The sequence below is a fragment of the Narcine bancroftii genome, chromosome 1, assembly GCF_036971445.1.
Source record: "Narcine bancroftii isolate sNarBan1 chromosome 1, sNarBan1.hap1, whole genome shotgun sequence".
NCBI lineage: Eukaryota > Metazoa > Chordata > Chondrichthyes > Torpediniformes > Narcinidae > Narcine > Narcine bancroftii.
In genome coordinates this window covers 104,544,835-104,571,510 of record NC_091469.1, presented here as the reverse complement: position 1 = coordinate 104,571,510, position 26,676 = coordinate 104,544,835, and the positions used below count along the sequence as shown (strand labels likewise).

The window sequence follows — 26,676 nt, the reverse complement described above, 5'->3', positions numbered from 1 at the left end:
GACACATGTCCTGTCTGACACACACGCGTCCTCTCTCCATCACGTACATGAGTCCTCTCTCAGTCACACGTGTATTCTCTCCATTACACACGTGTCCCCCTACCAACACACATGTGTCTCCCAACATCACGCACGAGGCCCCCCACTGTTGCACCCAATTCCTCCCTCTGTCAGGCACACACCCTGCATATCATGCATGTCTTTCCACTGCCACATGCATGTCCTCCACCACACGTGTCCTCAGATCATCACACACGTCCTTCCGTCACATCTACACGCCTTCCCATCCAGTTCCTCACTAGTCCACACCTATGTACCATGCAACCCAAAGTACTCACAAGCCAGTGCCTTTGCACCACAGTGAACCAGCATTGCACCACAGTGAACCAGCATTGCACCACAGTGAACCAGCATTGCACCACAGTGAACCAGCATTGCACCACAGTGAACCAGCATTGCACCACAGTGAACCAGCATTGCCCTTCTCCCAGTTACTTCCTTGCCCCCTCTATGAGAATTTGTGACTGTATGTTTCTGCAGAACCCACACCAGCAGAGTCAGCAGTGGGACCAGCGTCAGAAGTAGAGGTAGAGCCGGACACAGCCCCAGAGACCCAGGAGCCAACGCCTGTAGGTATGGTGACATGATTGCTGAGCCTTTGACAACCAGCACAGTATTCTTCAGACTGCCATCAGATGGAAGCTCCATTCGTGTGGAGATCTGAATGGCCAACAACTCCTCCATAACCTCCCTGCTCCAACACAAGGCCTCCCCACAGGATTCAACCCAGCAAACCAGCTGTCTGCTCATTGTCTCACTGACTCACTCCCAGAGCCTCACGACCCACCTGATCAGACCTGCTTGTACCAACTCTTACACACTCATCCCTCACGCTCTCTCTCTCTCTCACACACACACACACACACACACACACACACACACACACACACACACACACACACACACACGCTCTCCCTTCACTCACACTCACCCCTCACTCACCCCTCACACACACACATCCATATACGCACCCACACATACACCCCTCACATGCACATACCCTTCACTCACCCCTCACACATTCACCACTTACTCACTCTCTCTCTCTCTCTCTCTCTCTCTCTCTCTCTCTCTCTCTCTCTCTCTCTCTCTCTCTCTCTCTCTCTCTCTCACACACACACACACACCACAAACACACAGTCACACTCACTTTTTTAAACACACAAACTTTATTTAAAAGTAGAACATTACAAGATACAAAACACCCAGAGTTACCCACTATTAACATATAACCATATAACCATTTACGGAGCGGAAACAGACCATGTTGGCCTTTCAAGTCCGCACCGGTTCACTGATTTTGTGCGCCCTCTTCAGGCATTGGTGATTTTAAGTGTAGTGTATCTTTGAGCAGTAATCACTGCCACCTCTCTATCACACAGTATTTTACATCAAATTAAAACATCATTTTCATTATCAAACACACACACGATCCCCTGGGCGGGGGTGGGGGCGCACCGTTTCTGGAACTTGCCGCCGGCTAGTAAAATGGACAGCCATGGCTTGTCTGGACAACTGTCAAGGGCAAGGAAGTGGAAAGTGTGCAGAAGCAGCCTGTACAGGAACAGTTTTGGCGCATTCCTGAATGCACTCATTGTGCTGAACCGGCCTCCCGCAAACCCCATCGGGCTTTGGGTTCAATGAGCACCTCTGGCTGATCGGGGCTCAGCATAGCTCAATATAGCCGGAACTGCTAATGCCCCCTGGAGCCTCCCTGATGCTCATCGCTGTGGGACGGAGAGCACCCTCTCCGGCAGACACCGCGCCCCAGACCTGGATCAGCTCCCAGTAAAACGCAGGCAGTTCCACCATAGAGGCATGACAGATTGTTGCCACTGGGAGCCATGTGCCCTCCCATAGATACCATCCCCCGTGAAGGAAGTAAGTGACCAGTATATGCCACCACCGAAGGTATTCAGTAAGCATGAATCTCCACAAGGCCCTGAGACGGAAGGCTGCCATTTGGGTCAGGATGTACACCAGTACCTGACTGTCCTCCACGAATGACAGACTCAGGATTGCAACAGAGTCCTAGTGCCTCCTGTTTCCCCAGAAGTCCACCAACTTCATCGGAGTTGTGGCAACAAAAAACCATGGGTAGGACAAGGGTGACCAGCCGGTACCACAGCATTGAAAGCACCAGCTGGTTGATGACTAGCCCCTTCACCTTCACCCAGTACAAAATTATGCGGAGGATACCCAACCAGCGCCCCAACTGCTCAGAGACATTCGCCTCCAAGTCACGCCAGTTGGCCAGCCAGGAGTCTCCGGTAACACTCAGGTAGACCCCCAGGTAGAGATTGCATAGCATTTCACTCAAAGGGATGCATCTCCTCGGGCAGAGAGTCCACCTGCCACTGTCCCACCAAAAAGTCAGAGCACCGTCCAGTTGACCCTGACAGAGGATGCAGCAGAGAAGACCTCCAGGCACTCATGCGTCCTCCATAGGTCATTGAGAGTCAGTGACCACAAAGAGGACGTCATTGGCAAAAGCCGAGAGGATGACCTTCATCACCGGCTTGCACAGCACCAGACCTGACAGCCTCTTCCAGAGAAGGCATAGGAACGGTTCTATGCAGATGGAGTTCAGTTGCCCCAAAATGTATCCCCCCCCTCCACCGAAGCAATAAAACACTGTTAAGGATCCATTGCCCTTGACGAGACACTCCCGTGGCGTACTTCAGTCAGACGTGGGCCATGAAGCACAACCCCAGTCCAAAAACCTGTTGAACACCTTCTCCTGGTAAAGAGAGAGAAAGCAGCCAACAGACCTGAATGGATGGGCTGGATCCTCTCCCACACTTACGCATTCACCCCTCACGCAGTCACCGCTCACACACACCCTTCAATCACACACTCACCTCTCAATCACACACTCACACCTCACACACACCCCTCAATCACACTCACCCCTCACACATTCACCCCTTGCTCACACACTCAACCTTTACTTACTCACCCCTCACACACATAACCTCATACACTCACCTCTCACACACATGCTTACCTCTCACTCACATGCACACCCCTCACTCACACACTCACTCCTCACACATACAACCTCACTCACTCACCCCTCACATTCACCCAAACTCACACACTCACCCCTAACTCACACGCTCACCTCTCACTCACATACTCACCTCTCACTCACCTCACTCACACACTCACCCCTCACACATACCCCCTCACTCACTCACCCATCACCCCCCCACACACTCACTCCTCACTGCTCACACCCTCACCTGTGCCCTTCCCCTGTTCTAACCCATTGACACTCTGCCCTTCCGATGCCTTGTCTATGGTGCTTTCCCTCACCTGCCTCTAGCACTCCCTCTATTCATTAATATCCACCTTCTCATCACACTGCACTGGTGTAATGTGAACACCAATTCAGGAGAGAGACCGTTCAACCATCTTGTCATTTACAGTCTACTTTAGCCTCCTACCTCTCTTTTTCATTCCATGTAATCCTTTCCTTCATGTTCTCCCATAACTTCCTTTTAATTGTAGCGAAACTGTTCAGATCAGCCAACCTTTCTGGTGTTACTTCCAGCTCTCTCTCTCTGGTAATAGCATTTTGTGAAAAGGCAGCCTGGTTTTACTGAGTGTGGCTCTGCAGTAAACCCTTTGGTCAGAACCATGTCCTGAAGCAAAACATATGAATAAGGTGGATTGGAGGTAAATGTTCCCCAGTCTAGTGCTGCTCGTTCATCCTCTGGGAATTGGTTGGTGATTGTGGTGCGCTGTCGTACAGAAAAGCAGGCACAAAACTTAAAGACTTTTCTACAGGCTTTATTCCACTTAAAGTCCCTGCTGCAGTTCGCTGTAGCTCCAAGTGATTGACCTCGAGGGGCCAGATGATGTGGCTTGTATCCCAGCGGATGATTGGCAGCCGACCGAGTGTTGTCTTGCCTCCAGTGCTCTTCCTGCAGGTACACAGGTCGCCCCCTGCAGTAGGCTAGTGGTGTATCACCACAGTGATGAAGACCATCCCCACTCTCCCTGGATGCTGCAATTCGAGGAGTAGCTCTCAAGACACTGAGACGCTGCGAGACCTGCTGAGCCCCTCCAGCACTTCTGTGTTTTTAACTATATTCTCAGCATCTGCAGACTTTTGTGTTTCAGCCCTCTGAATAGCTCCCACAGTTGGGTCTTTCTCCCTCCCTGCCTGCACCTTTCAACTACCCCAGTGTGTCCTCCATTTTTCCAACACATTGGAAATTCACTACTGATGTTTAGGGCCTTCAGCAGAGACATCATCTGCTCCTGAGGCTGTAATATCTAATAGTTGGCACACAGCCTTTCCCATCCATTCTTCTTAGATGCTGCCTGACCTGATGAGTCCTTTATTTCAGACTTCCTTCTGCAGTTCTCCGTATTTTTTTTAAGATTTAATTTAAATGGAAGAAATTGTGAGAGGGGTGAGTTGTTCTAAAGGGAATCCTTTGTTAGGGTGAGGTCAGGATTGCCAAGAGGATAAGAAGTTAATGAAATATTCAGTTAATTAGTAAATGAGAGTGAGAGAGGGAGTCAAAGAGCAAGAGTGAGAGAGAGAGGAAAATATGAACAGAGAATTCAGGGAGCTGTGGGATATACACCATGCAGAGAAAACCAGTGATAATGTGGACATCCAACAGTAGCACTGACTGGAAGGAAACAACCTGCCCAGACTGAAGATAGGATGTGGTTCCTCATGCCTATGTTGGCCATGGTTGTAACAGCACAGGAGGCCACAGACCTGTCAGAGTGAAGAGTAAATGGAGAATTCATGTGGCATGTAAGTGTGATCACCTGTGCAGACTAAACACAAGCCCTGCACATGCAGATGTTATGTGTTAGGCTCCAAATGCACTCCTCTAGATTGGGGAAGGTATGAGTGAATCGTCTGCTTGGGTCCTTGGATGTTGAGAAGAACTGCAGTAAAGGGGCCAGTAAAGCATCCCCTGTGGCTCAGGGGAAAGTGCCAAGGGGAAGGAAGCGATTGGTGCAGAGGTACAGCGGACCAGGGAACAGTGGAAGGGGAGAGAAGGAGAAATCTGCCTGGCCATGGGATCGTGTTAATAGAGCATTTAAAGGAGCAATGAGGTTGAGAATGGGACTGTGGGAAGTTAGGGAAATTATATCCTCTTTACCCAGACGGTAACTGGAAATTGGTGTCAGGATGCAATTGTGGTGAAGGGTGAGTTAAGGGAAATAGCAGAGACTATAATTGTACAGTCAGAGAATCACACAGCACAGAGAGAGGCCCTTTGCCCCGTCATTTCATGCTGATCATTGAATATCATTTATCAGTACTTGGGCCACAGACTACTGTTCTCACCCACATGCTTCTTAAATGTGAGAGTCCCTCCTTCTCCTGTTCAGGCACTGCATTCTCAACTTCATCTTCCCTCTGGTTGAAAAATTCTTCCTCACATCCCCTCCAGTTCCTTTACACCTCACTTTAATCCTCTGCCCTCTGGTTTCACTATCCACATCATTGTAAATTTTGGACTCCTCTCTCAGTCAATCCCAACCCTCCTGCCCCCCCACCCCCCCAACCACCACCACAAGGAAAACAAACCTAGTCTCTCCTCAGCACTGAAAAGCTCCATCCGAGGCTCCGTCCTGGTGAATATCCGAGGCACCCGTCCCCAGTGTAATCATGTCCTTCCTATTGTAAGTGTCTGGAACTGCACACAGTACTCCAGCTGTGGCCAAACCAATGTTTTATAAAGTTGTAATGACATAATCTAAATTTAAATTTAGACATGCAGCACTGTGACAGGGCTTTCTGGCCCACAAGCCCGTGTCACCCAGGTACACCCAATTAACTTACAACCCTGGTTCGTTGCGAGGCGACCGGAACACCTGGAGGAAACCCACACAGACACAGGGAGAACATAAAAACTTACAGACAGTGCCGCATTCAAACCCAGGTGTGCTAATTGCTATGCAAACTGTGCACCACCCCCCAACCCCGTCCCCCGGATCTTATATTCTGTGCTCCAACAAATCAAGCCAAACATCCTGTATCTGTCTGATGAATGAGGGTGGGAGGATCTTGTCAGTGTTTGCATGGACCACTTGCTCTCAATGGCCCATGCTATGCTGCATAGTCCATGTTATATCATGTAACCTGCTCATTTATTCGTATACATACCCAGCGACTATACCACGCAGCCCTACTCTTCACAACCTCTCTGATAAACCTTTCTCTGGTTGTCCATGTGTTCAACAGTCTCACCCCCTCCTGAGGCAGCAGCAGAAGCAAAGAAAGAGAGTGTCCCAGCAGCTGAACCACAATCTGCAGGTAGTACCACAACAAATGAAGAGCCACCTCCCAGCGGAAACTGGGGAGGATGAAACGTTGGGTGCGGAGGCTGCTGGGGTGATGGGTGAGGACAAAGGGAATCCTGTTCTTGTAGTATCTTGGGGAAGAGGGGGTCATGGCAGATATCCTCTGCAGTTTTTGAACCCTACAATGTGATCCCACCAGCAGACACATTTACCCCTTTCCTGCCCTTTCCTCTTTCCGCAGGGACACCCTTGTCCACTCAACCCTTCCAACAATTTCCCCCTCAGTACCTACCCCTGTGACTGCAAGAAATGCCCACACCTCCTCCCTCACCACCATTCGGGGCCCCAAACAGTCCTTCCAAGTGAAATAACACTTCACTCGTGAATCTGCAGGGATCATCTGCTGCATTTGGTGCTCCCGTTGGGGTCTCTACATTGACTGGATGCAGACTAGGGGAATGTTTAATTGAACACCTTCCAGTCTGCCCCCTGCAACTGTGGCCAACCATTTCAATTCCACACATCATTCCCTCACTGACATTTCTGCTGCTCTACCAAACTAAGGCTACGTGCAAATTGGAGGATAAACACCTAACATTCCGTCTGCATATTCTCCAACCAGTCAGCATAAACATTGATTTCTCCAGCTTCCGTTAAACCTGTCCTTTGTCTTCCTCTCTTTGTCATCCCTCTGTCTCCTTTCCTCCAGATCTCCACTCGCTTTTATCTCCATTCAGAGACCTATCCCCTCCCCCCATCATTTCTCAATTTTTTTCTCTTCTACCCTCCCACCCATATCCACCTAGGACTTCTTACCTGTTGGGCTGTACTCCTGCCCCTTCCTGCTTCCTCTCCTCTTCTTCCCCCCTCCCCACCTTTTTTTATTCAGGCATCTGCCTGTCTTTTGCTCATACCTTGACAAAAGGGCTCAGGCCTGAAACATTGGTTACCCTCCTCTTCCTATAGATGCTGTGTGACGTGCTGAGTTTCTCCAGCACCTTTGTGTGGGGCACTACGATCCCAGCATCTACACACTTCCCTGTTTAACACTAATGATCCTGGCCTGGATGCTGAGAGATTTGCATTCACCTCTTACCCCTCTAAAGCTACCTGCTCCAAATATTTACAAGTTTCCCAGGTGATTCAAATTCTTCATTTACCAGGACCCAATACTACCCAATATTGGCACCTAACTCTCTATAATACAAGGTGCCATTGGAGCCTTGTATCTCCATCAGCCAGAGCAGATCTTCCAACAACGGGCCAAGACATTGTCATTCGGCTCAGAGGAAAGTTCCATGGGACTTCAACTTAAGATATTTATGAAGGATCATATCAATACATTCTACAGTCCTTCTGATTGTTTTTTCACTTGCTCTCACCAGCCACTCACTCGATGCTCTTGTGATAAACTCACTACATTGGCTATTTTTGTTTGTCTTTCTCAATGATACAACTACTGACCAGATCCTCTAGTTTTTGCAAGCCTCGTCCATGTCCCCAAAACTATTTCTTGCACCGTTACAATTCAATAAATGGCATCAAATAGCATGGGTATCTCTGCACTCTGGAATGGACTCTTAAGGAAATAAGATGCAAAACCAATCCCTGAAGCCTCTGGCATTAAATTTGGTCATGACTGAACATTTATGTAATCCCTGTATACCTGCTGGTTCCCTATCTGGGCCATGATTGCTCCCCATTAATCAGGGTAGAAGGTTGACTGGCTCATCCAGCAAGAAATTCCTCCTTATCTCACATGCCCGCTCCTTGCGTGTATCCCTGACCCTTGCTCCAAAATTTTCAGCAAAGGGAAACAATTACTTAGCATCTATACACCCATGCCAATCATTTCAAGGGCATCGTCCCTCTTTCTTTGAATTCAGAGAATATTCATAAGCACGTGGGAATGTGAACAGATATCGGTGACTATGTTGTGTGTACCTACATGTGAAGAATACACTGCACTGGAGGTGTGTCAGTTTTGATGAGATGTGTCAACAGATGACACAAGTTGCCATCTGCTGTGTTGCATTAAGACCTGTGTTCCGTTTCCAGATAACGAGATGAGCAAGTTTGAGTCAGAGGTGTTGGAGGCCCACAATCATTACAGGACCATGCACGAAGCTCCCGCACTTCAATACAGTTTTGTATTAAGAGCAGAATGTAAAAAGTGGGCTGAGTATCTGGCATCAACAGGAGTGATAGAGGAGAGCCGCACCAAGAATGGCGAGAACATCTGGACTACACCCAGCACTGATAAAGAGGTTTCAGGTGTGTATTTCAGATCGGATCAGATACTATTTAGTATCATGTGATAAAACGGAAATGTAATATCACACGAAATTGACTTTTGTCTACCATAAAGCAGACAAAGATTCACCATTAGCATTAGTATTGCCCAACACTTCTTGCAGTAAGAGAAAGAGAAAAGAGAGTGCCCCCGCCCACCACTGCCACCAGAGTCACTGAACGTCTGAAGCAAGCCCTCCCACAGCTTCTGCAGCCATACAGCCTTCAGATCAACCCATCGGCAATCCGAGCCCAGATCCAAACCTCCGACACAATCAGGAAGCCTTCAGCACCCAGGGCCCTTCGAGAGCCCTCCTTACCCTCAGCAACCTCTCACATCCCAGTTCCGATACCTGACTCTCATGAGTAAGTCTCCAGCAGCCAGCAGCCTGGTGTGAGTCCTTTGACCTCAAGTCACCAGCATTCTACAGCCTGTGTGGATTCCTTCCCATTCCCTTTGTTTCTTATCTGTATTTACTTTTATATTTCAGCCAGCTCTTTTCCATCCCATAGAACTTGGTCTGATATTGGACTCTCTGTATATCTGACAGTAAGAAGAAGTATTTTCTTTTTAAATTTAGATATACAGCACAGTAACAGGCCATTTTGGCCCACGAGCTCATGCTGCCCAATTACATCCAATTAACCTAGAAGCCCAGGTACGTTTCAAACCGTGTGAGGAAACCAGAGCCTCTGGAGGAAACCCACACAGACACCAGGAGAATATGCAAACTCTTTACAGACAGCACAGGATTTGAACCCCCGATCACTGGTGCTGTAACAGTGATGTGCTAACCGCTACGGTAACTGTGCCACTCTGGACATTAGCAATCCGGATGAGAATATAGATGCTATGCCTCCTATTACCAATCCAATCTGCCAACTTGCCTTGGATCCTATAGGCACTGAACCTTTGGACCAGTTTTCCAAATTGGTTCTTGTCAAAGACTCCACTTAATTCAATGTGGATTATAGCAACCCTCATCAATGCATTTTGTTACCGCCTCAAAAGTACCAGTCTAATTCCTCAGTTTAGATCTCCCCCAGGAAAATGCATGATGACTGTCCTTAATCAAACCTTGCCTTTCCAAGGATTGATCAGTCCTAAATACTCAAAATTTTTCCAACAATCTCCCGACCAGAACATTGGAATAACCTATGATTATCTGACTATCATTCTGGAATTAAGGTACCATATTTGTTGACTTCCAATTGTTTGGCACCTCACCTATAGCCAAAGATGTAAATATCTCAACAAAGCCGCCATGCTCTCCTCCCTCACCTCCTATAGCAACCTGAGATACATCTCATTTGGCCCTGGGGACTTCTGTGCTCTTAAGTCTGCTAAGATATCAAATACCTTTTCATGTCAGAGGTAACATGTTCTACAATTAAATTAATTCTCCACTACAAAGTCTATTTCATTTATAGAGACAGAGAAGAATATTTATTTAAGACTAAGCCCCAAGATTTGGCAACATGTGTAGATTATACTTTGGCCCCATATATGGGTTTACTGACTTAACTCCTCTTTAATATACTTTAAATGTTTTGACATTTTCTTTGAACACATCTTCCTCAAGCAAAAGAACAATTTGCAGATGAGGAATAACTGGTCTAAATTATGAGACCAAATCACAAAGTTCTGAAGGAACTGAGCAGGTCAAGCAGCATCCACAATTGATGCCTCGATGCTGATGAATGGTTTTGTATCAAAAAGTGGGCTGTTTATCGCCTTCCACGGATGCTGCCTGACCTGCTCAGTTCCTCCACTTTTCCAGCATCTACAGAGTTCTTTTTGCCTAAATTACAGAACTTTGTATGACCAGATCCTTAAGTTAATTTATGATCCGATTGTACAAGTTAACCTGACGAAAAAGTGTTCTCCGATCCTCAGTGCAAAAACATACATCCAGACATAATACACATACAGACAAACAATACAGACACAGGACCAATGTACAGGACATATATAAAAATAAATAAATAAACAAATATTGCTTTGTAAATCATAGAGTCTCAGGGGCTTGTATGACCTGTTCATTAAGTCATTCAATAGCCTCACTGCCCATGAGAAGATGTTTCTCAGCCTAGTGATTCTGTGATACTTTTGGATCACTTTGCCGACAGGAGCAGCTGGAAGATGCTGCGTGAAGTGCAGTAGGCATCCTTGATGATTTTTGCGCACCCTCTTCAAACAATGATCACATTAGATCACGTCAATGGGTGGGGAAGGAGACCCCAGTGATCCTCTCTGCCACTGTGGATTGACCTCCAATCCAATGCTCTACAGCAATCATTCCACACTGTGATACAGCCAGCCAGGACATTCTTAATAGAGCTCCTGTATAAAATTGACAGGGTGGTGGCCGATACCCTTTGCTGCTTCAGTCTTCTCAGGAAGTGCAGTTGCTGTGGCACCTTCCCGAGAAGTGAGATGTTGTGTGTTCACTATTTTGCAACTGTAGACAATCAAGAGTGATTATCTTTTGTCTCATTTCAGGCAAGGACCCTGTGATTGCTTGGTATAATGAAATCAATGATTACGACTTCAACAGCCCAGGTTTTAGCACACTAACAAGTAAGCACTTTCAAGTAGACATAAAAATCGGAAACTGAAGCTACTTAGCCCACGATCTGAGTTTTCCTGAACAATTGACATAAGTGATCAGTTCCTATACACTCTAGATGTTGGATTTCTGCTTTGTTTGGGAGGCAGGGAAGGTTGTTCCAGTGATAATTTTACAAAATGACTGCCCTCCCCACCCAGTCCATGTCTTCTTTTCACTGCTACCATCAGGACGGAGGTACAAACACTTAACGTTACAAAAAACAGCTGCTTCTCCTCCGCCATCAGGTTTCTGAACAGACAATGAACCACAGACATTAACTCAGCTTTTGGTCTTTTTTGCAATATTTATTTAGTTTTTTTACATCTTGTGTTTAGGAAGAGCAAGTTATAGCAGTTTTGTACCTGTAATTCATAATACTGCTGCTGCAAAGCACAAATTTTATTGACACATGTTGGTGACTGATTCAGATTCTGAAATTATTAAAGATTTTACTTTCACAACTGAAACTCCCAAAGAGATCTGGATGTTTGTAGCAGCTTTGCAACAACATGACCAGGGTGAGATTTGTAATCCTAAATAAATTGTAATAACCTGAAATGTGTAACTAATCTGTCTGCCGCCTGGGCAAACATCCCATTCTGTGAAGCTTCTTAATGAACCCCTGACTCACGTAACAATGATGGAAGAGACGACAAGGTAGAAGGGAAACAAAGACCAAAGAGAGACTGCAGGTGCTGGGATCTGAAATAAATAAAAACACAAGGCTGGATGAACTCAATAGGTCAAGCAGCATCTGTGGAGGGGAAAGTTGTCAGTCGAAATTTTGGTGGGGGGGGTGGGGAGGTGAAGCGAGAGAGAAAGACTGCCATTATAAGGGGTGAGGGAAATGGGACAGAGGTAAGTAGTGGGTGAAAGATGGAACCAGGTGTGTGGGCCGGGGAGTACTGAAAACTAGATGAAATTGGTGGGGGTAGAGATGGAAAATGTGAACAAATATGTATTACACTTGACCCCAGCATCTGCAGATTTTCTTGTCTAATGGAAAGCAAAGTGAATAGGTGAGTGTAAGTGGCAGAAGAACCCCATGGGCTGTGGGTTACCTGAACTTAGAAAATTCAGTGTTCATACCGTGGATGGAACAACTCAAGTGAAACACAAGTATAGTAACCTGCCTTAACGACTATTGACCAGTAACACTTACCTCAACAGAGATTAAGTGTTTTGAAAGGCTGGCGATGAAGCAGATCAGCTCCTGTCTGAGTGGTGACATGGATACATTCCAGTTCGTCTTATTGTAGTTACAGGTCTATGGCGGATACTATCTCACTGGCTCTACACAAAGCCCTGGAACACCTGGACAACAAAGATGCATATATCAGGATGCTCTTTATCGACTACAGTCTGGCATTTAACACCATCATCCCCTCAGAAAACTCCAAGACCTGAGAGCTAACACCCTACTGGGTAATTGGATCATGGATTCCTCACCTGCACCCCGCAATCAGTGAAGATGGGAAAGAACTTTTCCTCTAATATCTCCATCAGTACTGGAGCACTACAGGGCTGTGTTCTTAGCTCCCTGCTCTATTCACTTTACATCTATGACTGTGTGGCTCGGTACGACAATAACACCATCTACAAATTTGCCGACGATATTACAGTAATGGGTTGTATAAAGGAAGGGGGTGAGTCAGCGAACAGGATGGTGCATCAACAACAACCTTGCACTCAATGTCACCAAAACTAAGGAGCTGATTGTTGACTTCAGGAAAAGAAAGGCCAAGGTATTCAATCTAGTGATCATTGGGGGATCAGAGGTAGAGAGGGTAAGCAAATTTAAGTTTTTGAAAGTCACTATCTCAGAGGATCTTTCCTGGACCCAACACACCAATGGCATTGTGAAGAAAGCACATCAGACTCTACTTCCTCAGGACTTTGCAGAGGTTTGGTATGACAGGAGAAACCCTGGCGAATTTCTACAGAGATGTGGTGGAAAGTGTGCTGACCAGCTGTATCATGGTCTGGTATGGGGACACCAATACCCCTGATCGTAAAGCCCTCCAAAAGGTAGTGGACACAGCCCAGGACATCACAGGCAAAACCCTCCCCGCTATCGAAAACATCTACAGGGAACACTGGAATCAGAGGGCAGCAGCAATCATCAAAGACCCACACGACCTAGTACATGCTCCGTTCTCACTGCTACCATCGGGAAAAAGGTATAGGTGCCACAAGACTCACTCCAGGAACAGTTGTTACCCCTCCACCATAAGACTCCTCAACAACAAACTCAATCAGAGAATAATTTAAGGACTTATACTTGTGCACTTTATTGATTTTCTTTTTGTTATCTCTGTATTGCAGACAGTTTGTTTACATTTGTTATCTGTTTACAGTTCTCTATCTGTTAATATATATTTGCTGTGTACAGTTTTTTTGCACGACCAATTAGTGGTAATTCTGCTGCGTCCGCTGGAAAAAGGTATCTCAGAGTTGTATGTTATGTCACATGTGTCCTCTGACAATAAATCATAAATCTGAAATTTGAGATGTTCTTTCCGTTTGTTTGACTTGCTGTAGCATGGGGGAAAGTTGAGGATAGATCAGTGGGAATATTGAGGACAGGTCAGTGGAAAGATCAATGGGAAGGCCGAGGACAGGTCAGTGGGAAGATTGAGTATGGGTCAGTGGAAGGTCGAGGACATGTCAGGATGGCTAAAAGAAGACATTAGGTTGCTTTGGCAGACTGCATGGAAGAAAATCCTGAGGGTTTCTACAGGTAGATTAAGAGCAAAAGGATAGGGACAAAATTGGTTCCCTTAAAGATCAGAGGGAGATCTTAAATGGGATTTTTGCATCCGTATTTACTCAGGAAGTGGGCACAGAGTTGTGGGAAGTAAGGAAAACAAGGAGTGAGGTACACAGATTAAAGAGAAGGACGTGCTTACTGTCTTAAAGCAAATAAGGATGAATAAATCCCCAGGGCCTAACAAGATATTCTATTGAACCTTGAGTGAGGCAAATGTAGAAATTTCAGGGGCTCTGGTGGAAATATTTAAAATGTCCTTCACCATGGGTGTGGTGCCAGAAGTTTGTTCTGTTATTTAAAAAGGGCTCCAAAAGTAACCCTGGAAATTATGGGCCTGTGAATCTGATGTTGGTAGTAAGTAAATTATTGGAAGGTGTTCTAAGAGATCAGATTTACAATTATTTGGATATCCTGAAACTGATTGAGGATAGTCAACATGGGTTTTTGCCATGTCATGTTTAATCAATTTTACAGAGTTTTTCAAGGAGGTTACCGGGAAAGTTGACAAAGGAAAGGCTGTGGATGTTGTTGTTAAGGCCTTGAATATGTCTCACACAGGAGGTTAGTCAGGAAGGTTCAGACGCTAGGTATTTATGGTGAAGTAGTGAACTTGATTTGACAATGGCTGGACGGAGAAGCCAGATATTAATGGTGGATGATTGCTTCTCAGACTGGAGGCCTGTGACTAGTGGTGTTCCTCAGGGATCGGTGCTGGGACTACAGTTGTTTGTCATCTATATCAATGATGATAATGTGGTAAATTGGATCAGCAAGTTTGCACATTGGGGGAGGGGGAACATCACATGATGCCATAGGATCAACACATAGGCTTCTGACTCCCTTGGGAAATTGGTGAAAAAAGTTTTAAATAAGCACTGTTTAAAGTTTAAAAAAACATTTTTTTGAATATTTTATTTAAAATTTTAAAACCGTGATATATACAAAAAATAAAGTAAATAATACCTAATATATAATATCAATAAAGCATACATTGTATATAACCCAAAAGCCCTCTAACCCACCTGACTAATACAACCCTCCCCCCTATTTTTAAAGTGTATTGAAACCTTTTTCCCTTAATTCAATGATGCCTCCAAAAAAAGAAAAAGTAATTGCAACGACCTCTGGAACCTGATGGGAAGACCAGAAGAAAAAAAAAATCGAGGCCTACCTTGTCGATGACGAAGGGTGCTGGACTCTGTTCTGCCTCCCGACCTGGTGAGCTTTTGGAAGAGACTTCTGCTGGCACTTCTCAGTCGCTAACTCAGAGAGATGGCGTCGGTGGGGAACCTACAAGTGAACCGTGTATGCGTGAGAAATCGTGCATGCGTGGCACAACAAAGCCCAAAGCACTACTGAGGATGCAGCGACTCTTTACAAAAAAGTCGGAGACCTCAACTTCGACACCGGAGGAGAAGGAATCGGGATCAAGAGGAGATTCATCAGCAGAAGAGGAGGAAGAATGGATACAAGAAGAAGAGATGACAGAGGAAATTGAATTTAATCCTCAGACCAAGATGGAGGAGTTATCTATAATGATAATGCAACTAATGAAAGGGGAAATGTTAAGGCTGAAATTAAAGGGATGAAAGAAGATCCTGAAAAGCTATTGGATGTTGTAAACAAAATTAGAGAAAATGGAAGAAACAATTACTAGAGTACAGGAGGTGTCTAATGTGGAAAATACAGCTACTGGCTTAATTACAGTAAACAAAAAGCTTTCTGATATTTTGGAGAATTTCAGTAAAAGAAATAACATTAAAATAGTAGGTCTGCCAGAAGGGAAAGAAGGTCCGGATGTGATTCGCTTCTTTCAAGATTGGATTCTTAAAGTATTGGGAGATTATTTTGAGAATAAGATTGAAATTGAAAGAGCCCATAAGGCTCCAGGGGTTTTCTCCCTAATCAAAAGCCACATTCATTATCAAGACAGAAAGTTTTGAGTCTTGGTGTGAAAGGAGCGAAGGAATGACAAGATCCTTTGTTATGGGAATAGGATAGGATCTTATTTGATCCTGACCTGAGTGAAAATTTGTTGAGAAGAAGGAAAGAATTTAATTCAGCTAAGAAGATTCTAAACGATAAAGGTTACAAGTTTGTCCTTCGATATCCTATGACTCCGAAGATTTTTGTTCCGGGACAATAAAACAGATTCTTCACTAATTTTTCTCAAGTGGAAGAATATGCTCAGAGTCTTCCTGAAGTTTAATCTTTAGTAATTACTACAGACTTAATACATTGAAATATCTCTTTTTTTAACTAATTTCATAATTGAGATGGAAAAGTTTGGTGATGTATTTTTTCCTTTATGCCCTTTTCTTCTGATTTTTAAACTGTTATCTTAATTAAGATGAATTAATTAATGATTAATTTTAATTTGCTAAGTGATTAAAGCTTTTATATTGAATATACCAATGGAGGTGGGAGGAGTGGATTTCAGCGAGATTATGTGTGTGTTTGTGACTTTAGTCACAACCCGTAAAATGGAGAGAGTTAGAGACAACACTTATTGGGAGGGTTTTTTCTATATTGTTAAAGGTATCAACTTGTACACATTTTTTGTACTATTGCTTTTTTTTTCTTCTTTTGGATTGCTAGAAGAGATGCAAACGGAAGGAGGGAAGAGAGGAGTGAAGTGATTAGGGATTCAATAGTTAGTGGGCCAGATAGGAGGCTCTGTGGGAGAGATTGAATGTCTCAGATGGTCTGTTGCCTCCCTTGTGCCAGAGTCCGAGATAGCTCTGATCGAGTTCTCCCAATTATCTGGAGGGAGGGTGAGCAGCCAGATGTCATGGTCCATGTAGGGACCCATGACATGGGTAAGAAGGGTGAGGAAGTCCTGCTAGGAGAGTTTATGGAGTTAGGTGAAAAGATGAAGCACAGGACCTCCATGGTGGTGATCTCAGGATTGCTACCTGTGCCATGTGCTAGTGAGGCTAGAAACAGGAAGTTAATGAGGCTAAACACGTGCCTAAAGAGATGGACCAGGAGGGAGGGCTTCATGTTTCTGGATCATTGAGCTTTGTTCCAGGGAAGGTGGGACCTGTTCCAATGGGATGGTTTGGACCTGAACTGGAGGGGGACATCCTTGCAGTAAGTTTGCTAGTGCTCCTCCAGGGGTTTTAAACTAGATTTGCAGGGGGAGGGGAACCAGAATGATAGAGCAAATAGTGAGGTGGGGAATGAGAGAACTTCATATAAAGACTGAAAGCCAAGGTTTGTATATGATAGTAATGATCTCAGATGCATCTATTTCAAGGTGAGGAGTATTGTCAATAAGGAAGATGAGCTTAGGGTGTGGGTTTGCAAGTGGGATTATGACGTTATTGCTATTACTGAGATTTGGTTGCAGGAGGGACAGGCCTGACAGCTCAATGTTCCGGGGTTCTGACGTTCCAGGCATGATAGAGGGGGAGAGATGAAAAGGGGAGGTGGCATTGCTAGTCAAAGAAAATATCACAGCTGTGCATAGACAAGACAGCACTGTGGACTTGCCTACAGAGCCCATATGGGTGGAGCTAAGGAGCAGGAAAAGTGTGAGCACACTAATGGGCTTGTATTATAGACCACCCAATAGTCCAAGAGAATTGGAGGTGCAAATCTATCAGGAGATAGCAGACCGTTGTAAGAAACAAAAAGTTGTGGTAGTAGGAGATTTTAACTTTCCACATATTGAATGGGACTCCCATACTGTAAAAGGACTGGATGGCTTGGAGTTTGTCAAATGTATACAGGAAAGTTTTCTAAATCAGTATGTAGAGGTACCAATGAGAAAGGATGCAATACTTGATCTCCTATTGGGGAACCAGACAGGTCAGGTGGTAGAAGTCTGTGTAGGTGAGGATTTTGGATCCAGTGACCCATAATGTCATTAGTTTCAAATTAATTGTGGATGGTTAGGTTTGGCCCTCGAGCTGAGGTTTTAAATTGGAGGAAGGCCAATTTTGTAGAAATGAGAAAGGATCTCAGAAGAGTCATTTAGAATAAGTTGTTTTCTGGCAAGACTGTGTTCAGCAAGTGAGGCTGCAGAGTTTACATGTTCCTCCCAGGATTAAAGACAAAATTAATAAGCATAGGGAACCTTGGTTTTCAAGGGACATTGGTGATATGATTAAGAAGATAGAGGTGTACAATCGGTATAGGCAACTAGGAGCAAATGAGGTACTTGCAGAGTATGGAAAATGTAAGAGAATACTAAAGAAAGAAATCAGGAAGGCAAAAAGAAGGCATAAAGGTGCCTTGGTAGATAATGTGAAGATAAATCAAAAGGGTTTCTACAAATATATTAAAAGTAAGAGGATAACAAGGGACAAAATTGGTCCACTAGAGGACCAGAGTAGTCAACTATGTGTGGAGCTTCATGAAATAGGGGAGATCTTAAATAGTTTTTTTGCATCAGTATTTACTCTGGAAACTGGCATAGTGGATACGGATGGAAAGGAAACAAATAGAAGTGTCGAAAAACGTATGGAGATTAAGGTGGAGGAGGTGATTGCTGCCTGACATCAAATAAAGGTAGACAAATCCCCTTGGCCAGATATGATATTCCTTCAGTCCTTGAGGGAGGCAATGTTGAAATTTCAGGGGCCCTGATGGATATATTAAAAATGTCCTTGGCCACAGGAGAGGTGCCGGAGGATTGGAGAGTGGCTCATGTTGTCCTGTTTAAGAAAGTCTCCAAAAGTAAATCAAGACTCCTGACATCAGTAGTAGGTAAATTATTTGGAAGGAGTTCTGAGAGATAGGATATATAGGTATTTGGACAGCCATGGGCTGATTAAGGACCGTCGGTATGGCTTTGTGCGTGGTAGGTCATGTATAACAAATCTTGTAGAGATTATCAAAGAAGCTACCAAGAGTGTAGATGAAGGAAATGCTATGGATGTGTCAAGGACCCATAAGGGAGGTTAGTTCAGAAGGTTAAGACATGGTATATACATAGAGGTGTTGTAAACTGGATTTGAAATTGGTGGTGTGGGATAAAACAGAGAGTGGTAGTGGATGGTTGCTTCTCAGACTGGAAACCTGTGACAAGTGGTGTGCCTCAGGGATCTGTGTTGTGGCCATTGTTGTTTGGTGTCTATATCAATGATCTGGATGATAATGTGGTAAATTGGATCAGCAGATTTGCTGATGTCACAAGGATAGGAGGCGTAGTGGACAGTGAGGAAGATTTTCAAAACTTGCAGAGGGATCTGGACCAGCTGGGAAAATGGGCCAGTAAATGGGTGATGGAGTTTAATGCAGACAAGTGTGAGGTATTGCATTTTGGAAGAGCAAATCACAGAAGGACGTTCACTATAAATGGTAGGATATTGAGGAGTGCGGAGGAACAAAGAGATCTGAGGATACAGGTACATTGTTCCCTGAAAGTGATGTTGCAGGTGGACAGGGTTGTAAAGAAAGCTTTTGGCATCTTAGCCTTTATAAATCAAAGTATTGAATATAGGAGTTGGGATGTTATATTGAAGACATTGGTGAAGCCAAATTTGGAATATTGTGTGCAGTTCTGGTCACCTAGCTATAGACAGGATATCAATCAGATTGAAAGATTGCAGAGAAGATTTACTAAGATGTTGCTGGATCTTCAGCAGTTGTGTTACAGGGATAGATTAAACAGGTTAGGACTTTATTTCTTGGAACAAAGAAGAATCAGGGGAGATTTGATAAAGGTTTACAAAATTATGAGGCGTATAGACAAGGCAAATAGGCTTTTTCCACTGATTAGGAGAGATAAATACAAAAGGATATGGTTTTAGAGTAAAAAGGGAAAGATTTAGAGGAAACATTAGGGGAAACCTTCAGTCAGAGAATGGTGGGAGCATGGAATGAGCTGCCATTTGATGTAGTAGGTGCGGACTCATGTTTTAAGAATAAATTGAATAGATGCATGGATGAAGGAGATCTGAAGGGTTAAGGAATGGGAGCAGGTTATTGGGTCCAGCTGAACAATGGTCGGCACAGTCTAAAAGGGCATAAATGCTTGTTTTCTGTGCTGTAGTGTTCTATGGTTCTATGGATACACCAATTTTTGTTTGATTTGGAACAGGGCAGGGTGAGAAAGAGGGATTGATGAATATTTGGTCCAGATGAGTAAGGTAATTAAGCTTGTTAATGTTAATGGGCTAAATGAAACAATAGAAAGAATGAGTGTTAACATATGTTAAGAAATTGGAAATTGATATACCTTTTCTTCAAGAAACACATTTAACTGAAAAAGAACTCTTGAAACTAAAAAGATAGTGGGTTGGATATGTAATGTCATCTTCATTCAATTCTAAAGCAGGACGGGTGGCAATTTTGATTTAAAATAATTATCCGATTAAGGTTCGGAATATTGTTACAGACCCTGTCAAATATTTTCAGAAATGGACATTTTTGAATTTGTATGCTCCAAATGTTGATGATGAGAAATTAATTCAAGATGCTTCTTTAAACCTAGCAGAGGTGCAAGAAAATATTTTAATAGGAGGGGATTTCAATTTTTGTTTAGATCATTGTTGGATAGGTCCACTCGAGTAATGACAAGAACGAAAGCTGCCAAAGCTACATTGGCTTTGATGAGAGATCTGAATTTAATTAATGTATGGAGAAGAATCCATCCAAGAGAGAAGGATTATTCATTTTATTCTAGTCAGTTTGATTCTTACTCTAGCATTGATCTATTTTTGGTTTCGGCTCAAGTAAAATCTAGGATTTTTGAAGCAGATTTAAACCAAGGATTTTATCTAATCATTCGCCTTTTGTTAATAACTATGGAAATGTTGAAATTTGTTAAATTAGCCTCAGTGGTAGCAAGAAAATGTATTGCAATTACTTGGAAATTGGATATATCTTCAACTGTGCCAAGGTGGCATGCTGAAACTCAAAGACATATTCCTTTGGAAAAAATTACTTATAATTTAGGAAATAAATACTGTTTTTACAAATTTGGCGCATGTACACTCAAATAATGGAATTAAATTTATAATGATATCCTTCTTATCCCTCTAGTCCGATAGAATTCTCTTCTGTATGTTTATGTGAGAACTGATCATTTGTACTGGACGACATCGCTTTCTGCAATCCAAAGATCTTTTTTTCTTTCTTTTTTTCATTCTTTTTATACCTATAATGTTTTTGTTTTTTCAGTTTGTATATTGTTTTATTGAGTGGGTGGTTAGGCGGGAGGGATGGGGCAGGGTGAAAACCATCTTGTATGTCATCAATTTTTTTTACATCTGTATATATAATAATTGTAGTTACTTCATGTTTGGAATATTTAAAGAAAGCAAGTTTGCTGATGACACTAAGATTGGAGGTGTTGTGAGCAGCGAAAAATATTTTCAAAGCTTGTAGAGGGATCGGGTCCAGCTGGAAAAATGAACTGAAAAATGGCAGATGGAATTTAATGCAGACAAGTGTGGGCTGTTGCGTTTAGGAAGAACATACACAATAAATAGTAGGGCACTGAGGAATGCAGGAGAACAGTGGCAGCACAGTGCCAATAGCATTTATCGTAATGGGACCCTAAATAGTGCCAGCTGGCATATACACAATGAGGGAGAATTGTGACTACCCCCCCCACCAACCCCCCACTGCCCCCCAAAAGAGTTTCTGATGCTAGCTTTCTCAGATCACTATATATTTAGTGATTACCAGTGGCATATCTAGGAAACCTATGGCAAGCACTGAAATTGTGCCCCTCCCTGCCCCCCCCCCGTTAAAACCTACTTACACATTTTGCACTTGCACTGAAATTGCATTGACTTACACTTGCACTGAAATTGCACCCCGTTCCCCTCCCCTGTTAAAACTTACATTTTGTTAAAACAAAACTTACTTATGGCAGTGGCAGTGGCAACAGGTGGCTGGCTCAATGCAGGATCAATCGCTGTCTTTGTTACCCATAATACCCCATGCAGCTGGAACCACTCTGCGTTTCCCTGGCACTGGCAGATAGATAGGGTTGTAAAGAGAGCTTTTTGCATATTCACCATAAATCAAAGTGAAATGCCAGTTAATGAAGAAATTGAAGGATGTGTAGTTAACAAGGAATCATGGCTTTTATTAGTAGAAACTCAATAATACAATAATGAATGATAATGGGTGTGTACACAGTTATAGCCAAGGGGAGAGTCTTTAGTGGTAAATATAATACATGTCCAATGTCAGTAGAGCAGACTAAGCACAGCGAAAGGCTGACAGGATGACACAGATTCATCACAGTCTCCCCCGGCAGAAGTTGGGTTAATATTAAAAGAACAATTTCTAGGGTAACAATGAAGCGAGCAAGAAATTCTACTGTAAGCATAACATAAAATGATCAAATAAATAGCATTGAGAATTTACTGACATAGCCAAAACAAGGCTAGCAACTATCAGCGCAATCAGAATATAGCAAGATGTTTATGAATATTGGAGCCTCTCGGGTTGTTTTTGAACAAGAGACGACCTCCTTATTGGAGCAGGTGGCTTTGCAGGAGTGATGACCTTGGAAACTGGCGGTGTTGATACAGTTTCCTGGTCTGTAGTGTGAGATGGCAGGTTGGAGAGGTGCATCCAACCTCCCAAGATCACTCTGAATGGGAGCATGCTGAGGGGGTGAACCAGGCGGGGATAGATCTCTTAGGGGTACTGTGGCATTGGAGGCAAATCGACAGATACTCAGGATCTCTCATTTGCTTGTCTTTCTCTGACTTTAAGGGATACCAGGCAATTTCTGCCGATGGTACATCTTTATCTACCTTACTGCAAGACTAAATTAAATTTTGTTTAACATTACATCTGTTTTATTACATGACAATAAAATAATCTTGAATCATGAATCTTGATTTCACATTTTAAGCCTTCTCCCCAATTGGATGTCATCTGGTGAAGTAGGAGAATTAATCTTACATTCCTTCAAGCCTTCACCACCATTCAAATACTGGCTGAATTTCTATGACAACTGCACTATTCCCAGATCTATTGATTCCTTTAATGTACAGAGATCTCTGAGGTGAATGAACTCAGTGACTAAGTCTCAAGTACTTTCTAGGTTCGAAAGTTCCAACACTCCACCAGCCTCTGGATGAAGAAATCTCTCATCTTAGTCCTAAAAAGTTCAAGATCAAGTTTATTGTCATCCGATTGTACAAGTACAACCCAAAAACACATCCAGACAAACAATACGTATGCAGTACATATATACATATATAAAAATCTATAAATATTGCGTAATAGATAGTAGAGTATAGAGGGTTTGTCTGAGCAGTTCATTCAGTCGTTCAGCAATCTCACTGCCCATATGAAGAAGTTGTTTCTGAGCATGGTGATGTTGGCTCTGATACTCCTGTATCTCCTTCTTGCTGGAGTAGCTGAAATATGTGGTGTGCAGTATGATAAGGTTCCTCAATGATTTTTTTTTAATTTTAGACATTCAACATGGTAACAGGCCCTTTCGGCCCATGAGCTCGTGCTGCCCAATTGATCTATAACCCCTGGTATGTTTTGGGTGAGAACTAGATGCCTCAGGGAAAACCCACACAGACATGGGGAGAACGTGCACATTCCTTACAAGACAGCACGGGATTTAAACCCCAGTTCCAATCAGTGGCGCTGTAACAGCATTGTGCTATCTGTGCTGCCTTAGTTGGATTTTGCATGCCCTCTTCAAACAACAGTTCTGGTAGATCCCATCGATGATGGGGGAGGGAAACCCCAGTGATCCTCTCTGCTGCTCGTATGGTCCTACAATGCAATGCTGTATAGCGACCATGGCACACTGTGATGCAGCCAGCCAGGACACTGTCAATAGAGCTCCTATAGAAATTTGACAGGACGGTGGCCGGTAGCCTTGCTTGGCTCAGTCTTCTCAGGAAGTGCAGTCACTGTGGCATCTTCCTGACAAATGGGGAGATGGGTGTCCTACCATTTCAGTTTTCAATATCTTGCAACTGTGGACAGTCAAAAGGGATGATCTTTTGACTTATTTCAAGCAAGACCCCTATGATTCCTTGGTATAATGAAATAATGAAAAACAACCCGAGAGGCTCCAATATTCATAAACATCTTCTTATGACTTTAATAGCAAACAATGATCCCAGAAGATTCCATTGATGTGGGGGGAGGAAACCCCAGTGATCCTCTCTGCTGCTCTTATGGTCCTATGGATTAACTTCCCATTCCGACATGCTCGTTTCTATATGCATAAGCACACCCTGAGATAAGCATGTATTAGTTATCAAATATTTTATTAGTATGTTTCATTGTTGACAGGTCAATTTACCCAGATGATCTGGGTGGAGACGAAAGAGATGGGCATTGCATATGCATCAGGAGACAAGGGGACGTTTGTGGTTGCACAGTACAGCCCTGCTGGAAACATCATCGACCAACATTCCTTCCAAACTAATGTGCGACCAAAAGACTCACTCTCTATGGATTCCAAAGAGATACAGGACCAGATTTCCCAACAATACAGCGAAACGACAGGTAGGAACAGAAATGGGAACAAACAAGGAGAGACTTTAAAGATGAACTGGGAAGTGGTTTCCCCCCCACAAAGGCAAAACGCATAGAATCAAAGGGCTTGGAGCTGTGCCAATCATCAGAATTGTAACGAGAAGGGGAATTCTGTCCAACTCCTTCCTTCCTCATATCAATAGTGCATCAGGAGGAGGCCATTGGCCAACTGGGTCCATGATGATAGAGGTCAGCAGTCAAATTTGCCCTTTAACCCTCGTTCCTTTCTTCCCTGGACCATGGCACAGTCTCAGTGTTGGCAGAGTACTGGGATGGGCTGGGTCATAGTCTGGTTAGATGGGCTTATTCAGGGTGTGTTGGGATGGGCAGTTGGAGTGTACTGGGATGGACTGGGTAGTCGGGTGTGCTGAGGTGGGCAGTCAGGTATGCTGGTATGGGCATCTGGGGAGTGCTGGGATGGGCTGGGTCTGAGTGATTTGGGATGAGATAGGCAGCCGGTGCACTGGGATAGGCAGTCAGGATGTGCTGGGATGGTTGGTCAAGGTTTGTGGGATGGACTGGGTCAGAGTCTACTGGGATAGGTTGGGCAGTCAGGGTGCACTGGGATGAGCAGTTGGAGTCTGCTTGGATTGGCTGTCGAGGTGTGCTTGGATGGGCGGTTGGGCTGCACTGGGATAGGTGGTCAGTATGTGCTGGGATGGGTGGTCAAAGTGTGGAGGAATGGGCTGGATCAGAGTGTATTGGGATGGGCAGTTGGGCTGCACTGGGATGGGCGGTCAGGGTGTGCTAGGATGGGCTGTCAAGGTGTGCTGGGATATGCGGTCAAGGTGTGCTGGGATATGCGGTCGGGGTGTGCTTGGATGGGTGGTTGGGGTGCACTGATATGGGTGGTCAGGGGGCGCTGGGATGGGTGGGTAGGATGTGGTTGGATGAGCATTTGGGGTGTGCTGCGATGGGTGGTCAGGGTGGGCTTGGATGTTCTGGGTCAGAGTGTATTGGGATGGGCTAGGCAGTTGGGGTGTGCTGGGGTGGACAATCAGGGTGCGCTGGGATGGGGAGTCATGATGTGCTGGGATGGGAAGTTGGAATGTCCTTGGATTGGCCGTTGAGGTGTGCTGGGGTATGCGGTCGGGTTGTGCTGGGATGGGTGGTCAGGGTGTGTTTGGATGGACAGTGGGGCACACTGGGATGGGGAATCATGATGAGCTGGGATGGGTGGTCAAGATGTACTGGGATGGCTGGGCAGTCAGGTGCGCTGGGATGGGCAGTCGAAATGTCCTTGGATTGGCCGTCGAGGTGTGCTGGGATATGCAGTCAGGGTGTGCTGGGATGAGTGGTCAAGGTGTGCTGGGAAGGGTGGTCATGGTGTGCTGGGATGGGCTGGGCAGTCAGGGTGATTTGGTACAGGCTGGGGAATGAGCTCTGTTGAATTGTGGTGGTGCTGTTAAGCTGGGTGAGTGCAGTGTTGTGGGATTCACTGCTGTCTCACACCTCCTTAGATCTAGTTTCAAACCTGATCTCTGTCTGTGTTGAGTTCATTGTTCTACTGATGACCATACTGCTTTCCTCTGGGTGTTTCCTAACCCCATCCCCAAGAGGTACAGATTGATTGTGATTTTCAATTTTAACAATAAAACACAAGAGGATCCAATTCTGGCCTTTGAAACTTGTGCTGCTCAGTTACACCCAATTAACATCCCAACACAGTATATCTTTGGAGAATGGGAGGAAACTGGAGCACCCAGGAAATCCCACATAGACACAGGGAGAACATACAAACTCCTTACAGACAATGCCAGATTTGAACCCAAGTTGCTGGCCCTATAATAGCATTGAACTAACTCCTACGCTAACTGTGCTGCCCACCCACTGCAGGTTAATTTGCCACAGGAAATTTTCCATAAAATGTCAGTGAATGTGGGAATCGGGAGTGACGAAAAGAAAAGTAGATATAAAAGGATTAATGTCAATGAGTAGTGATGGTAGGCAGGTATCTGGAGACCAAAAGTCCGATATCAATAGAACCATAGAACATTACATCATAAAAACAGGCACTTCTGGCCCTCCTAGTCTGTGCTGAACCATTTTTCTGTTTCATCCCACTGACCTGCACCCAGCCCATAGTTCTCCATACCTCTCCCATCCATGCATCTGTCCAAATACCTATTAAATGTTAAAACTGAGCCCACATTCACCACTTCAGCTGAAAGGTCG

At 44.4% G+C, this 26,676-nt stretch overlaps 1 protein-coding gene across 12 annotated transcripts in view; it reads left to right on the top strand.

The window, feature by feature from the left end:
* LOC138762113 (uncharacterized) overlaps positions 1-26,676 on the top strand; it is a 72,925-nt gene that overhangs the window by 23,565 nt on the left and 22,684 nt on the right. For 8 of the 12 annotated variants that reach the window (XM_069935522.1, XM_069935572.1, XM_069935562.1 and 5 more), the window contains 5 exons: positions 541-633; positions 6,284-6,355; positions 8,401-8,616; positions 11,138-11,215; positions 24,256-24,471. In XM_069935522.1, the coding sequence (XP_069791623.1) occupies positions 541-633; positions 6,284-6,355; positions 8,401-8,616; positions 11,138-11,215; positions 24,256-24,471 (675 nt within the window). The remainder of the gene's footprint in view (positions 1-540; positions 634-6,283; positions 6,356-8,400; positions 8,617-11,137; positions 11,216-24,255; positions 24,472-26,676) is intronic. The other 4 variants (XM_069935551.1, XM_069935540.1, XM_069935530.1 and 1 more) reach the window with 3 other exon arrangements.